This window comes from Anas acuta, chromosome 7 (assembly GCF_963932015.1).
Source record: "Anas acuta chromosome 7, bAnaAcu1.1, whole genome shotgun sequence".
NCBI classification, from domain to species: domain Eukaryota; kingdom Metazoa; phylum Chordata; class Aves; order Anseriformes; family Anatidae; genus Anas; species Anas acuta.
The window spans coordinates 4,591,753-4,608,732 of record NC_088985.1 but is presented as its reverse complement, the minus strand read 5'-3'; the positions used below and the strand labels follow the sequence as shown (position 1 = coordinate 4,608,732).

The following is a 16,980-nucleotide window of genomic DNA, read 5'->3' as shown; positions in this document are numbered from 1 at the left end:
TTCAGCTCAATTACCCTTCACATTCCGATTCCATAACGCTCCGATGAGGCTTTTTAACCAAAACCCAAAAAAAGCACGCCTGCCGCAGCCCGACCTCAAGCGCGAACGTGCAGAAGGGACGCGGCTCGCCGCCGCCTCCCGGCTGCCTGGCGGTGCCCGCCTTTCCTGAGAGCCTCCTGCTGGCACCAGGCTCCTTCTTGCCCCTCTTCTGCTCTCCACCTGCCTCCTGAGCTCCCAAATCTGCGAGCACCAGGCTCCCCAGAGATGCACGTGAGGGGTGAGCATAAAGCGCCATCGCCCATGGGTCACCTCACACCCTGTCCGTCCCACGGAGACAGCTCAGCATGACACTATGCTCTGTATTTCAGAGGTGTTTGCCAAAAGGACAATAAAACAGTGAAGGATTCACTGCTTCACACACCTAAAAGCAAAAAACAGGTCTTCTAGAAAACCCACTGACCTCCTCCTGGTGCCTTCTGAGCACATGGAAGACGTTGTGCCACCATGCCGCAAACCAACGGGGTGAGATGATGGCCAAGGACTGGTGCTGAAACACATGCTCCAGAGGAAAAAGGACACCAGCTCCACCCAAAACCATTCGTCACACCTACTTCTTGCTAAATAATCCCCAAAAATGATGCTCAAATCACAGCAGCAAGAGCTACGGCTCCCTTCCCAAGGGACAGGGTCCCTGCCCTGGCAGGAGGGCTGGCCAGACACAGCAGACATTTCTCCTGGCCACCAACTTTTCCTTTTCACCCCAATTTAGGGGCAAACTGTGCTTTTCCAACCTCCTGTGCAGCAAATCCTGAAAAATTAAAAACTTTCAGATTTTTGTCTTGAAACGAAATTGCCTCGGACCCCCACATATTCATTTTTTCTTGCTGTCTTCATTATTCACACCTACCGACAGAATAAATCAACCACACTTTAAGTTTCAACATCAATTAATGGTGGAAATTAGGCGATGGCTGCCTAATAGTGATTGAAACTTTTTCCTAGATCAAATTTCTCCCATTTGTAATGCAAATAGTTTGGAACCGATACAAACAGTTCAGTTCACACATAAATATTTAAAAAAAAAAATACAGAGAGAGGCTGATTTAGCCTATTATTTTATCACGAAGTATGACCAGCGGTAGAAAACTTATTATACATGACTGTCCCTGACGCATTACAAAATAATAAAACATAAAACGCAATTCTGAAGAAGAAATTGGACTGAATCTATTGCAAGAGTGGTTTTTATTGTCCTCCTTTCGAAGCCCTCTTTCTGCACAGCTTTCCTGAGCGGAAATTCCCCCAATTCCCCAGCAGCATTCCCTTAAATATCTCCGTCTTAATTAAAACCAGCTTTTTTACTGGAAAAAAGCCTTGGCGAGTCTGTCCTGCCAGCTCTAACCCCACTTGCCCTGGGTGTGATGGGCGAGGATGCCCACCCCGTGGCTGTGCCACGAAGCCTAGGTGTTTTGGGGTGGAAAAGAGCGATATTTTCCAACACAGCAGCATCTGGGGCACGCGTTAACAAATATTTCTGCAACCAGGCGTGCAGGTGGCTGGAGCAGCCAGCTCTAAGTGTGCTCTTTTCCACCCCTTTCTCCCTTCCCCTGTCCCTTTGCTTACCCAGCACTGCACCGGTCAGAACAGCTCGACTATTTCTAATTTTCGGGCTGCCCCCCCTCGCTGCAGCATCCTTCCAGAGCCAGCCCAAGTTTTGCCTGGTGGAAATGACTGTTATCTCCAGGACACTTTACGCATTACTTCCACGCCATTTGGGGTTTTCCGCCCCAGTGGTTTCTGGTGCGTCTCTCATTTCGCTCCTCGGGCACGTGTTTTAAAGAACCAGGGTCTCCTGCTCAGCCAGACAAGGGCTGGGGCTGCCACAGACTGCGGCTTTCTCCCTCCCCAGGGGACTTCAGGATGTCACCAGCACCCTCTGAGGCTCTCCATCTGGCATCACGGTGCACGCAGCAGCAATAAGGACAGAAACCTTGCATGACAACGACCTTCAGAGGGGAGGATGCTCCCGGGTCTGAGCACCTGCTCCATCACACAGCACCTTCCTCAGCACAAGCTGTGCCTTACCCAGCACGTCACAGCCCGTTCCCCTCAAGCACCTTTCCCTGGTGCCTGCAAAAAAGCAGCGGGGAGAAGCTGGTGGGTTTCCAAAGGGACCTTGCCTTAAGGAACTGCTGGCATCCAAAAGCCCAAGACAGCCCCCAAACTGCCCTGCACTTTGATGACCCGTTTATATTCCGCAGACAGTGGATATCTTTCTAAATATTCACAAACTCAACCCAGAGCCAACACACGGGGCATCCCACCCTGGCCATACCCGGAGGCTTGGACCATCATTGGGGTCCTCTGGTCCCCTGCAAGCAGGAGCAGCTCAGCTCCTCCCTGCGGGGACAAGCCACCTGCACAGCCTCTCCAGCCCCGGTGACAAAGGGCACTGCTGCCAAAACCCTGACTTGGCCATTTTCTGCACGTAAAAGTACATTTTCACATCCCTTCTCTAGAAATAGCCCCGGCGAGGCGGATCACACAGGCTGGGGTTGAGAGGGGAGGGGAGAAGGCTGGGTTTCTTTGAGGGATATTACTTTCTACCTAGTGATTACGGAGCAGATGAAACCCTCTCAAAAGAGATTATCTCATCCAGCTAAGAGATGGCTTTTTAATAGACGGAGAGTACCTCTGCATTTAAGACCGTGGAAGGGAAGGCAGACCCTTCACTACACGGCTCTGCTCCCACTGGCTTGCTGGGCAAGGCTGGAAAGTAATTAAAGGTTGCTCAGAAATAAAATTTTAAAAAAAGAAGAAAACCATCAAAACAAACACAAGGTGACCAGATCTCGGAGGCCAGAGTGACAGCAGTACACAAAACTAAAAACTTCATCTCATTAGCCAGGAAATGGCTTGTCCCCCTCCCAGAGCTGTTCTTCTACCCCTGGGCTTCTCAGCATCATGGACCAAGGAGGGTTTCCTCACCTTGTACTCATGCTCATCTCCTCTGCCCATCCTGCACAATCATGCAGCCTTGACGCCTGTTGGCAGAGCCCGATTCCCAAAACTCTGTGCAAGAGCCACGGGATGAGCCACATTTTGTGTTCCTACAAAACTCTGCGTGGATGCTCGCCTGCCCAACTTGCTCCTTGGCGTTGAGTGAGCACAGGCCTGAATTATTTACAAATTTCCTTGCCATCTCTCTAGGAAGTTTCAAATAAAATAAAAACAAAACGCTGCCATAAATAAATACATTTGCATAGGAAGTGCTGCGGAGGAGTTCAGCGTGCCTGCGGATTTTGTGCGCACAGAGGTGGCGGAGGGAGGGGAGGGCTGGATTTGGGGGGGGTAAATTATTCATCGTAAATGATTTGTGCTGTTCTAAAATCCACACAGAAGGGAAAGGGTGTGAGAAGGAAAACAGGGAGAGGGGAGGAGGAAAAAGGAAGGAAAAAAGAAGAAATGAGGAAGGAAAACATCCAGCAAGGATTGTAGACCGCTTTTACAGTACGGTGGGAACATCGTTCTGATCAGTTCTGTTATTATCGCCTTCAATTTAAGGGCTCTTTGTGTAAAAAGCGGGGAGAATAACCCAAAAAGCATCCGGGCACGCACAAGGCGCTGGCCAGTGGGGCTGCAGCAGGAGCTCACGCTCGTCGCAGCTGCTTCGTATGCGCAGCATCAGGCCTTGGAGCCACCGCAGCGGCTCTATGAGCCCCTGAAGGCTCCCAGGCAGGATGGCAGGGAAACCGATATAATTACCGACATTATTACCATTAAAGCAAAATAATAATTGTAATTACACAGCCAGGGCTTTGGGAGCTTTTCTCTGGCCCTCCCTGCTCCTGCTCACCACCCCGCATGGTTTGGTAGCAGGCTGAGGAGTGGGACAGGGCAGGGACAGTCCCCTCCTTTCTCTCCTCTTTCTGCACAATCAAAAAAAAAAACAACAACCAAAACCCACACATCATAAAAGTGCTGTTTCCAACATATTAAGGACGGAAACGGCGACTGGTGGCTCCTGAAGGCTTGATCCCAAAGGCCACCCCCTTGCTACCTTGCTCCGGCAGCGGAGAAGCTCGGAGATGATGTATGGGCATCCCATCCAGACAGTTAAGTGACCTTTCTGCTGCTCGTGCAGGCTGCTGAAGCTCCAGAGACAAGGCTGGGGCAGGTTTGAGCTTAACCAACATGCTCAGGATGGGAGGGGAATGAATCTTTGGGAGGGGGCATGAGACAGACACCCACCACGTAACAGCCTCATGTTTGAGGGACATCTGCAGGGCCCGAGAGGCGAGGACAGCGGGCACCTGGATGCAGTGGTGCAAGAGATGGGCTTGCAGGGAAGATTACTCACTTCAAAGGCAGCTCAAGAGCTTCTCGTGCTTGGGAAGTGGGATGGGATAACCCAGCAGGTACCCAGGGCCAATGGTCCAGCCCCGTCCCAGTACCAGGAACCACAAAACTGACACGTGGCTCGGCTCTGCTCCACCTAGAATGAGGATCCAGCAAGACCGGGTCCCTTGCAAACCCAGTCAAATGGAAAAACAGATCGGCTAAAGCAGATCAGAGCTGTCAGAGACTGAGGCACGGCCACAACAGCCCGCCGTAGGCTCAGCAAGGCATCGTCCCTCATTTAAAAGCCAAGCTCCAAGACTCCCGAAACCACGGCACCCTGGGGCTGGGGGAGGATGAGATGGGGCATGAAGAGGCATGGAAACGCAAGGGCTGCGTCCGAGAGGAGACCGAGCCCTGAAGGTCAGAGCAGCGAGCACGCGAGCGGCTAACTAATGTACTACAGCAGCACCACGGGGCACGGGCACCGGCGCACACGTCCTCGCAAACTGGAAAGCCATAAAAGTCTATTACAGCAAATCAAACAGCAGTCAGCATGACAGCCATTAGCCTGAAATGAATACACGAGAACTTAATGAGCTCTGTCGAGGCCAGCTTGGTGAATTAAGTTGCCAAGTCTAGCAGGATTCCCCTTTCTTTACAGACTTGAGAGCGTCCGCGCCGCCTCGTTGCCTCCCGATGCGCGCCCGGCGGCGCGCCCTTGCCCAGACGGGGCGGACCATTACGCTGGAGCAACCTCTAGGTCCCGCACCAGTCCTTGCTCTGCTATTCCAGGCAGGTGCCAGGGATGTGGTGAGGCCCCGATGAGCACGGAGGATGCACAGCATCAGCCCGAGGCGTGAGGAAGCGGCGAGCGGTCCCCGGCATGGCCATCAGGAGCTGCGGCGATGCCGAGGACCTGCGGTGAAGCTGGGTGCCATCACCCCCAGCTTGTGCTGGAGAAGAGCAACCTGAGCCCCAGTAATTCACGTTCTCAAATCAAGCGGACTGCGTGAAACGCCGGGACGGGTGTTTAGAGGCAGGCTTGTTTTTAAAGGTCAGTTTACTTCATGTTCCATTTATTTATGCGCACTCTTCTTTCTGACTTCCCCTCGCGCCACACAATAGCAGCGAGGTTTAAATAGCCTTTCTGTTGCTGCTCCATTAGCTAGGACAACTGCAAATCGATACAGCCATTTATTTCAAAATTAAAAAGAGAAAAACCCTCATTAGCTGCCAATTCCGCACAGAGCCAGCCTATGCAAAACCATGCGAGCGCTTCTGCTGGCCTCTGCTCCGTCCCCAGGGTCCCAGCCCTGCTTATTCATTAGCCACAGGCCCTCCAGCTCGGGCTGAGAGGTCTCTGGGATGGATTCGGATACTCAACCCCCTGCTGCTGAGCTCTTGGAGCATGGGGACAGCCTTGGGACAGCGTCATCCCCTACTGTGACCCGCTCTCAGCGCTCCACCAAGCTCCAGCATCACGCACACCTCTGTGCCACGCCACCTCCTGCTTGAATTCGAAACCAACAGGCTTTTCTTCCTCAAGGACCGAAGAGAAAAAGAGTCCTGCTTGTCTTTCTCATGAGCTGCAACCCCTTGGAGGAGGACGGGACCATCCGTGCCCTGCTCTCGCAGAGCCTGCCGAGGCGGCGCTGCCTCCCCGGCAGAGGAACAGAAGCGCCTCCAGGACGCCGGCTGAGCAGCGAGTTCGTGGCTCATTGCCTCTGATCGGTGCCCTTGCTTAAAGATCACGGATGGAAACCGGGAGCTGGCACACGATGCCTTCTAATTAGATTAGGCCGACCTCCAAAACAGCGAGACTCTGAAGGCCGGGTGGGCGAGCAGGGGGACGCACAAGAGGGCTGCTCCGGGGCTCAGCCCTTCTGGATTTATTTATTTTCTGGATATGCCACCTGCCCAACGTTCCCTATCCCCAGCCAGCCTTAACTCCCAGCACGGGATCTGTGCTCCCCAGGCTTGCCCATCACAAGCAGGCCAACGAAGAGGGCTCATCCCCACGGAAGAGGGACAGGGAAAGACCAAAGCCACGTCCAGGAGGACACGAAACACTCCCTGTCAAACACCACGCCCTGAGCCTGGTGTCCTCCTGCTAGCACCAGCACCCCCCTCGCACTGCACGTCCTAAATTCACAGCGGGCCTGAGAGCCCGTGGGGCATTTCTAGTTACTGTCCCTGGCGGCACAATTCAGTGCCAGCACAAAAACTGAGCGCAGCTCAGGGCTGTGGAAATCTATCCCTGCAGACATTTAACACTCGGGCCACGGGGAACCTGATCCCACACCAAATTCTCTCTGCTTTAACAGGAGGCTGGGCAACCTGCTGCTGACACTGTTCTGGGGTCCCACGGGCCCCGTCCTGCCACAGACACCCCAAAACAGCCTTGTTTCACCCCTTTTGGCCCCACGGGGGTGCCGAGCAGCGCCTACCTCGGGGATGCGGACGCTGTAGGGCTGGTTGTGGAAGCGCGGCGCGTTGTCGTTCACGTCTCCCACCTGGATGTTGACCGTCCCCTTGATCACCTGCGGCGGGGAGCAGGCATCAGCTTCGTGCATGGATTTCAGAGCTGAGGCAAGCCTCGTGGCTGCTTGCCCTGGCTTCGGCTCCGGGTTTGCTGCCCGCCCGGGGGTGCTGCCCCCAGCCCGCCGTGACCCATCCTCCCCGCTCCCTTCCGCCCGGGCTGCAGACCATGAAATGAGAAGTCACACTTACCCCCTGGCTGTCGCTGACGGAAAATTCAACCGTGAATTCCGACTTGGTCTGAAAAGGGAAGGAGAAGGCAAACATGTAATTAAAGATACCGGCGCGGTTATCTGCAGATGGCAGGCTGGGGACTTTTAGCCAATGTTATTACATGCAAAATGCTTTCAGGACCTTCAAAAGAAGAGAAGGGGCGCTTGAGTGCAATTACCTACGTCGAGGATAAATGCCGAGAAACACGACTGCCAGCAGGGCTCCGGCAGATCCGCCGGCAGGGAGAAATGCCCTGCCCTGGGTGGGGATGGTGCAGGCAGTGGGAAACAGCTCGGCTCCTTGAACATCACTGCTGCCTTCCCAACCTCACCTGCCCCCCAGCAGGTCCGGGGATATCACAGAGCTGGGACGAGCCCGGGGGGTGCAGCAGGAACGGACAGAAATCCATTAAACCCATTGAATTATCCCCATGCAGGCTTCTGCGCCCCTCGTTGCTTTACCTAATTTAGCGGCTTGCCCTGAACTTGTGATGTGTTCAAGTCACAGGTGCCGGGGTGAGAGACGTGTGGGGGAGAGGGGAAAATCTGGGTGGCAGCCTTCCCTGTTGGAGCAGGAGGCACAGGTCAGCCCCTGCACCCAGGACATCCACCATAGGAAGGGACAGGGTGGCAGGGAATAAGGAAGACTGGGAGAGAAAGCATCCCGTGGGGCATTTGATTTTAAGAACAACATAACCAGAGAAGGCTGCCACATGCTAATTTCTGTCCACACCCTTCGTCGTGGATGTACTTTTTAGGCTCAAGGTTGTTTATCCTTTTTCTTTTTCATCCTTTTTTTTTTTTTTACAAGCTGTTTTTCTTCTACTCTATGTGTGAGTGAAAAGTCTTACAAAACAGTTTTGCCTCTGTGCATTCGGCTCCTTCTTCTTTTGCTCTATTTTCCCGCATCGTTTATCACGCCGTGACTCCCTCTGCCTTTTCAAGCCTCTCCCTCTCCCCACACTCTCACTTTTCCCTGCGTGGCACAAGCGCTGACCTCTTCCTTTTTTTTCCCCACCACTTTTCTTGGCTGGCTTTCTGCACCCAGGCTTCTCGACAGCTTCTCTCGTGCCCTGCCTATCCCTCCAGCAAGAGGCACCAAAATCTGTTCATCACCCTCCTCACCTCAAGGCTGCTGCTGCATTTATTGGGAAGCAACAGGCATTTAGATAAGGTTGTAAAGCCTGAAAAAATAGGGACAACTCATCTCTTCCCATATAGTTTTGAAAGTTTTTGGCCGTGAGTGTTGTTACCTCTCTGTCCAGGGGCTGCCTGAGCCAGACGACGCCGGTTACGCTCTCCACAGCGAAGAACCTGCTGGCCTCCTCCCCGACCACCCCGAACACCAGCGGGTCGTTGTCCAGGTCTCTGGCCAGCAACTGGGTCACTGAGGAGCCTGGCAGAGATGGGGGAGAAAGAAAACAGCAGTGAAAAGGTCTCAGTTTGCAGCCGGGGAGGTCTGGAACAGATGTCGGGAAGAATTTCGTCATGGAGAGCCCCAGGGAGCGGAGGGGTCCCCATCCCGTGGGTGTCCAAGAGACATGGGGACAAGCGGTGGGACTCGGTGGATGGACTTGGTGGCCCTGAAGGTCTCCTCCAGGAGGGTTTTATGGTCTGCAAGGCCAACTGCTGCAGCATTTCCCCTGGCTCCATCGCAGCTTCCTGTGCTGAGGGCCACCACCAGCTTTTCCCAGACCTTGTTTTAAGCCATCTCACCACGGATGGTGAGAAACAAAGGCAAGACTCCACCTTCCCCAGGGTGGACATGTCACCAGTAAGCACCAGTATCCACCAGTATGGGGAACTGCCCCACTGTGGTCTCCTACACCCCCTCTCCAGCACCCCTATGGCCACCCAACACACCCACGATCCCCTCTTTGGCAGCACGGGGGCACCCCACAACCCCAAATATCTGGCTGAGAAGAAGGGTGACCTGCCGGTACTGATGCTGAATCCAGCCCGGAGCAGGAGGGAAGCTCAGCACCGCAGCGAGCCGAGCGACCCAAGCAATTACAGACCGCTCGGGCCAACATCAATCACGGCAAAAATAATGGAAAAGCTGATACGAGCTTCCATTAATAAAGAATTAAATGGTAGAACATAATTAATGCCAGTCAACACCGTTTTATGGCAAATAGGCCTTGTCAAACAAACCTGACTTTATTCTTTGATGAGATTACAATTTTGGCAGATAAAGGTAACTGCGAAGAAGTAATAGACTTTTGTAAGACGTTTGACTCGGCGCTGCGTGACTTTCTGATTAAAAATTTAGCACCGAGGACACCCGGCAGGTGCCAGGGCCACCAGCCGTGGACAGGGGACATCCGAGCACGACACAGAATTGCTGCTGGCACAAATTTGGGTGACACCAACATTGACAGCGTGGCAAACAGCAGGGAGGACCGGGCAGCCAGGTGAAGCTCTTGGCAACGTGCACCCGCTTGGTTGAACAAGCAAATGTTTTCGTGACCCTACTCCAAATGCCCCCCAAAAAAAGGCTGGTGGTCAAGGAGGGTGTCCCCAAAGCAGCTGTTTTGGCAGCAGCTGTGGGTCCGAGCGTGCAAGGAGCAACTTCCACGCGATGCTCCTTCGGCAATCACCCAAAGAGGAGTGACCTGAGGGTTATCCAGCTGCCTCTGCCAAGGCGAGGGCTCTGCAAGCTGCTCAGCTGGCCAGGGCATCTTCAGGCCCAGATCCAAGAGGAAACCAAGAGTTTTTGGGAGCTGGTAAAACGCTTTGCCGTTAAAAGGGCTTTAAAAGCTGGAGCTGCTTCGCTTATGACCAAGAGGGAGGTGACTCAGGCGGTCTCGAGCACATCCACGATGAGGACAAATGTAACACAGATGGCTACTTCAGGGCAAGAGAGCACAGCAAGACCCGGCGCCCACAAGGAGACAGATTTCCATCAGGAGAACAAATATAAATTGTCTTAGAAAAAGGGACTACAGTTAACCAGGGAAAAAGAAAAAATCCCTTTCAGCCACACCGGTACAACGTGGTGATGGGTCACGATCAAAGGCGTTTTGGATGAAGACCCCAGAGCAAGAATCCTTATCCGAGCCACTGCCATCAGGAGGCTCATCTGCAACGTCCTCATCTCTTTGGTGACCACGAGCGTAAAGAGATGAGAGGTGACCCGACACCTTCCCAAACCTCAAAGCCTTGATGTGAAACAAGAGCCGAGCTTGGTTTTGTTCCAGAGGACGTCTGAAACCATCCTCAGCAAAGGTTTCTTTGCCCCAGGAAATGGGCAAGGCTGTGACCACGCACAGGACAGCAACAGCCAGTAACAAGGACGAGATGAATCCGGTGTCATTATTTTCTGTTCTGCCAAATTTCAGGGGAGGAACTGACTTTTCCCCTTTACATCTCTCACAAGATCAGGGTATTTGCAATTCCAGGGAGCTGCCTGTGCCCCCCTCCCCTGCTTCAACCCCCCCCAAAGGTCTCCGTTGGGAAACAATGGAAGGGAAAAGCTGTTAAAAATCCTGCTGAACAGCAAAACCCCGTCCCACCCCACTGTAATCACAGCCGCATTCAGGCTGCGTGCTGCACGCCCGCTCGCACGCGCGCACACAAAAATAATCAGCCGGCAAACGAGCACTTAACTCTTCTTTGTCTCTGCATCACGGCTACCTTCAGCTGGCAGGGCGTTTAGCTCCCGTTTTTAGGGTAGCCTGGGGAAGGACAGGAGGCGTTTCGGGGCTGGGTGCCCCTCGCCACCTGCACCCCCTGCTCCATCAGGCTGCGGATGCGCACGGCGGCGCCCCGTGGCGCAGCTCGTCGGGCTCGGCTGCTCCACTCCAGGCAGACCCAGCCAAGGGCAAAAAGGGGAAAGGCAGAGACAGGAGGATCAAGGAGAGCCTATTCCCTCCCTGACTTTTATTTTTAGTTGGTAGGAGCAGGAAACTACCTGACTTCATTGGGATTTAAATAGGGTAACTTGGTGCACTACCCGTTTTCCTGTCTCGCAGAAGGATCCTATTTTGAACAAACCCTCTGAAAATTGATGGCTGTTCCCATTCCCAGCCTGTCCATCACCGTCCGAACTTAGCAGCACCTCCCAGCTCATTACGGAGAAAAGAGAGCCATAAACACAGACCAAAATAAATTAAACAGAAGGTAATGAGAAACAGACCCCCGAAATAAGGCTTTGCCATTGCTTTGTCATTTGTTATTCTGATTTTTGCATATTTTTGCAGACTTTGCCCCAGGAGGACGCTAAGTTTAGGCTTGTGGTGCAAGGAAAGGTTGGCACGCGGGGCTCCTCTTTCAGCGAGGCAACACGGGAATTGATAAAGGACTGCAAACAGAGGTGCCTGCACCACTACAAAATAACAGCAAAAAGAAGAGGGCCCTCCTTAGGCAGGGTATGAAGAGCCCAGGGAGTGCTGCGTGGGTCTGAAACCCCTTTTGGGGCATTACAAAGGAAAAATAGCTCACGGGGGCTGTCCCCAGGGCTGTGCTGAGGATGCTGCGGCTGCCACGAACCCGAGCACCGACCCGACGCAGGCAAGGGTCGAGGAAACAGGGACAAATTATCCTTTCGCAGTGCAAAGTTATAGGCTCCATTTGTTTCCCCTCAGGAATCAGACAGGGCAGTTAAGTGTCTTGATTCCAGCGGATAATCACAATTTATCTTGTCTCCTTTTGCTCCCTTTCCCTCAATCACAGCCACTTCTCTCCCTTGCTCACACATACACGGATTTGCTTCCTTTGCCACGTCTTGAACTTTGATTGACCTCAGGGGCTTTTTTTGGTTTGGTTTTACCTCTTGTTTTATTCCTGCTAGGATTTTTATTATTATTATTCAATTTTATTTTATTTTTTTTTAGGTTTGGCTGCTTCATGGGGCACACTTTCACCCCCAAACAGGGTCTCTAGCCTCAGCATCTTGCATCCAGCTGCCTACCCATACATATTTCCTGCACCAATACCACCTCATCGGCTTTGCTTTCGAGAAGAGGACGAGAAAGGAGAGGAAACAAACTCCAAGAGCATCCTGAGCTGCTGAGGTTTTGGGAAGAGCTGAGCCCCAAGGCCAGGGAGGACGAAGGAGCTACAAGTGCAGCTGCCAGAGCAAGATGTGGTGGAGAGCGCCGGGATGCAACAGGTTTCCAATTAGCCCCTTAATAAGATGCTCTCTTAAAAGGTCTGATCCGTACCCAACTGGAGTTAATGGGAATCTCTCCACTGGCTGAGCTGGCTCTGGGGCTCAGGACTTCAGGCATCAGCTGCACTTTAATATTAAAAGCATTTTAATCCCTGCTTTAAAACCAGTGCCTGCCTCTCCTGGGTGGCTGCCCTGTTGTTCCTCAGCTCCTGGTCTCCTGCCACTGCCACCTTCACTCCCTCTCCTTCCTGGAAGGGACACAGGACAAACACTTGCCCCAGTGCAGGCGTCCCCAATTAGCCCAGTCGTTCGCAGCAGGCTGCCCTCTGATGTGCTCCGTGGCAGCATTTGATGGATCTGATCTTGAAATTCAAGCCCTGTTCTTCCCATCCGTCACCTCCTCCCTTTTCTTTGCCTGCAATTCATTTTCTCCTTCACCTTTCAGAAAAAAAATATGAGAAAAGAAAGCCCTTCCATGATGTTTTCCTAAAGATTTTCTTTTTTTTTTTGCAAAGAAAAGATGAAATGCCAATATTTCTGTGCTGCTGAGCAATCCTACGGCATGCCACCTTTGCACAAAGCGAGGGAGAGAAAGGACGGTGAGTGCCTAGCAAAGCAAATAAAGGAAGATGCAGACCCAGGACAAGTTCCAGGTGGGAGGCCACAGCAAGCGGGAGCTGCTCCTGTGTTTGGGACGAGGTTTCATCACGTCCCCAGGAGGGGACACGGCACACGTGGGAGCCCCTGACCCGGCACAATGCGAGCCTGGGCGCAGCACAGGTGGCTGGAAGAAGGAAGAGACCAAAGCATGCTTGGGATAAGGACACCTTTTGTAGGAACCACGTCTCTACATCCTGATTCCTGCCTTCCTCCAGGGCCACGGGTGGCGCAGGAGATGTGGGCACCCAGAGCCTGGCGTACGGGAGGGGAAAGAGCTCATCGTGGAGGCGACAGCGAGGAGAGGGAAAACAGATCCGCGCAGTCACTGCCATTTCTGAGCGATTTTATCACGCTGGGAAGTGAAAGGCACGGAGGAGAGAGTGTTTCCTAGCTCCTCAGGTGCTCGGAAGCAGAGCGGGAGGCAGAGCCTGTAATTTCTCCGCTGCATTTAGTTATTTTAAGCGGGGAGCCGGTGCCGAGGTGGCATCCATAAACAGACACGACAGCCTCAGAAAGAGGCCCTGCCATTTCCCCAGCTCTCGGAGATGTCTGAAGGGATGCTTAAAGCTGTTTGAAAGGAAGAGAGCTCCAGGTGCGCCTGGCAGAGCCGAGCGCTCACATCAAGAGGAGCGCTAACGGAGGGCTTCCTTGGTTATTTACCCAACACTGTTAATACAACTGCATCAATAAAACAGGAGAGCAAACTCACAAAAGAAACACTTGGAAAAGGACCGGTCCCGGGCTGTCAAGGTATTCCCAGTGCAAAAAGGGTTCCCCCACTAAAAAAGCCCTCTTCAAAATAATTTCCTCTGCACGCTGCCTGGGAGCCTCATCATTACTAACAATGATCACAGAGCCATTCATTTTATCCCAAAATTAATACATCACGCTCAGAATGATATCGCATTAATTTATCACAAGATTTATGAAACTTGTACTTTTTTCTAATGAGATTTATGCAAATTCTGCTCCAGCCATTGTTTGAACCAGGAAAAAAAAAAATTAAAGAAAAGTTCTGTTCGGGAAGCTGCTCTGTCCAAAAGTCTCCTTCCCTTTTTTTTTTTTTTTTCTCTCTGGTGTTTTCCAGAGCTAAAAGGGATGGTGGAAAAAGCAAAATATCCGACACAGCCTCGCTCCTCTCGGCATAACGTGCCTGCTAGCAGCTACTCGTGAGATGCACGGACAGGGGTGGGAGGAGACGGGAGGAAGAGGAACGGCAAAGGAAAACATAAATCTGAGGTTAGCAGAAACTTCCCAGCAATGAAATCCACTGAGGTGTTAAATAATGGCAAAGAGCCCCAGCAGCGCCTGGGGCTTTTAAAACTGGCCTGGAAATGATGCTCCAGAAACAATCCTGGAAGGACCCCAGAGGCGCGGAGGAGATGAGCCAGCAGCCAGCCAAAACCCAATTTTAGCAGCTCTGGGGAGCCGGCAGGAGAGAACGTCAGCCCAGCAACAGGATCCAGGGGAAAAGCACGACTCCCTCTGCTAGGGTCAGAGCCCTGCCTGATGGAGATCTCCCTGCCAGGCTGGGAACACCGAGAGGGAAACGCTTGGCCCTGCGGATCCTTCTAAATTTGGCAGGCAATAGCCCGAAACCACGTCTGCTCCGCCCAGAGGAAGGGCTCAGCCTGGTGCTGGGCTCATTTAGGGGGGCTGGAGCCAACCACCCAGGGAAAAACCACCTGGGGGACGAAAAGACAACAAATCCTCCACCTGTAGGGGCAAACCCGTTCCCCCCGCGCCCCGCTCCGAGCATCGCCCCGAGCGCAGCACCACGCCGCACCCTGCCCGTCCCCACAGCCTTCCTCAAGGAAAACCTAGCTAATGCAGTCTTGATTAACATTTCTGACACAAAGTTTAAACCCTAAATCCATAGGATATCCTTTTCTAATTAATTTTTGAGGTAAGAAGCAGCTCAGAAAGTCTCAGGAATATTTCCTTTGTTCCTCCCTGCCTCCTCCTGACCTCCCCCCCACCCCCCCTCCGAAAAGAAAAGAGTTCAGTTTCCAATTAATTAAACAACCCTAGATCAAAGGATACTCTGTCAGAGGTGCCGGCATGCCACCCAGTCCTCCTGTGTGTGACCGTGACAGCACCCAGAGCACCAGGCAGGAGAACAACTTGGTGTGGGGGGGAGACCTTCGCCCTCACCCTGCTACCAGACGAGCTCCTTGTCCAAGGGGGAGAACCCAGGGGGCTCTTAGGACCCCTGGTCACTGGGGAGACATTAAACCATGCCCCCCAATGCCCACAACCCCCCCTCATGTCATTTCCCTGCTCTATCAGAAATGCCCACGGGATGCCCGCACCCACCTGCGTCAATCTCACACCTCCCTGCAGCATCCCCTTCCCCAAACACCATTTCGGGGGGCAGCTGCTGGAGGCACCAACACCTGCCTCAACAGCCAGCTTTTAGAAGACCAAATATCTCCAAAAAAAGGCCGTGTCCACAGGTGGGTGCCCAATTAACCCCCCGACCCACCCACCAAGCATGAATGTTTCCAGCAGGACCTGCTCCAGCCGCTGCTCCGATTCCCACCGGCTTCAGCCCCTCTGACACCCCAGCAAGAATTGCCTTCCCGTCGTGACTGCTGTTAGCACAGCATCACTCGGCTTCCAGAAAGGGGAAAAAAATCCGTGGCAATGACACAGGCTGACCGACAAGCACAGAGAGCACCGAGCAGCACCGCGGTGCCGGGGTCAGTCCCGTTTGGGGAGCAGAGGGCTGCTTCCCTGAGCAGAGCAGGGCACGCCTGCTTTCTGGCACCAGCTGGAGAGAGGAGAGGTAACGAGAGACTCCTGACCCTGCCAGAGAAACCGTGGCAGCGTGCAAAGAGCGTGACAGGCCAAAACCAGAAGGAAAACAGAAGGAGACCTGTTGCAAAACCCTTTTCTGGCTACGGGGAGGCGCCTTGTACAAACCCAAGCAGGAGCAAGGAGCCAGCTGAAGCGAACATAAAGCAGCAGCCGCAACTTCATCGCCTCTCTTTGGCCACACCAAACCCTCCAGAAACACATCTGGGTGCACAGGAGAAAAGCAGGCCCCCAGAAGCCTAGGTAATGAGGTGCTTTGCAATTTGGGGTAAATAAATGATTTATAGGTAAGGCGACACACGGGGCGCTTTGCATCTCACCCAGATAAGGCAACGCAGCTTTGCGTTAATTAGGAAAGAAGAGGCTGCTCTCCAATTAACATGAGGTCAGAGATAAAGCTCGTTAGATAGCAGTGCCTACAGATGAGGAAGCCTCCGACACCGAGCAGGGCTGGACCAGAGCAGCACCAGAGCAATGCAAACGTCAGCACCAAACTGCTCTGCCGAGGGCGCACAGGGCCAACAGGGGGGAAGGCATAAAATGCCACCTCCAGGATGTCACAGCCCTCAGCATCCCCCCCATCAAGCTGATCAGGATGGATAGGACCAAAAAAAAAAACCTGTCAGCAACTTCTACTTGCGCGAGGGAACTCTGAGCGGGATTCATTCACGTCTTGTTCAAAACCTCATCTGTGCCTTACAAAAGATGAGCTGAAGCATCCCCGAGGCGCTCAGGCTCTCTGGGAACACAAAACCCTCGGTGCTCCAGCTTGCTGATGGCCCAGCTGCTCTGAATGCTTCAGGGGGATAAATGGATGCAGCCGCCCTGATCCCAAGCATCGCTGGACAACCTGCTCCAGCGTGGTTTTGTACGCAGGTCAAAGTGACCCCAAAAGGCTCCAGAGAAAATTCAGGAGTCCTGCTGCCTGGCTGAAGCCAGGAGGGGCTGGTGCCAGTGGTCAGGTTTTTGTCTGCAGGCTTCAGATCCATAAGCAAACTGGCCTTGGACTGCCACCGTAACTCTCTGAGGTTTCCAAACCTGCGCCGAGTGATGGATTCCGCCTCGTTGTAATGGAGATGCGGCAAAATCCCTCCTGATTTATCTCTCGAGTTGAGTTAGCACCTCTCAGTCTCCAAGGCATGGCCTCAGTAAGAGCAAAACTAGCAGGCTGGGCCAGGACATTGCCACCCAAAAAGGCCAATTGTAGAATCACAGAATCATTAAGGTTGGAAAAGACCTCCAAGATCACCTGGCCCAACCATCCCCCTACCACCTATAGGTTGCGTTCCCCATTCCTCT

At 53.1% G+C, this 16,980-nt stretch overlaps 1 protein-coding gene across 9 annotated transcripts in view; it reads right to left on the bottom strand.

The window, feature by feature from the left end:
- The window catches only part of CDH23 (cadherin related 23), a 125,324-nt gene that overhangs the window by 82,767 nt on the left and 25,577 nt on the right, over nt 1-16,980 (bottom strand). For all 9 annotated transcript variants that reach the window (XM_068689166.1, XM_068689173.1, XM_068689165.1 and 6 more), the window contains 3 exons: nt 8,345-8,487; nt 7,072-7,119; nt 6,789-6,881 (listed from right to left, as the gene is read on the bottom strand). In XM_068689166.1, the coding sequence (XP_068545267.1) occupies nt 6,789-6,881; nt 7,072-7,119; nt 8,345-8,487 (284 nt within the window). The remainder of the gene's footprint in view (nt 1-6,788; nt 6,882-7,071; nt 7,120-8,344; nt 8,488-16,980) is intronic.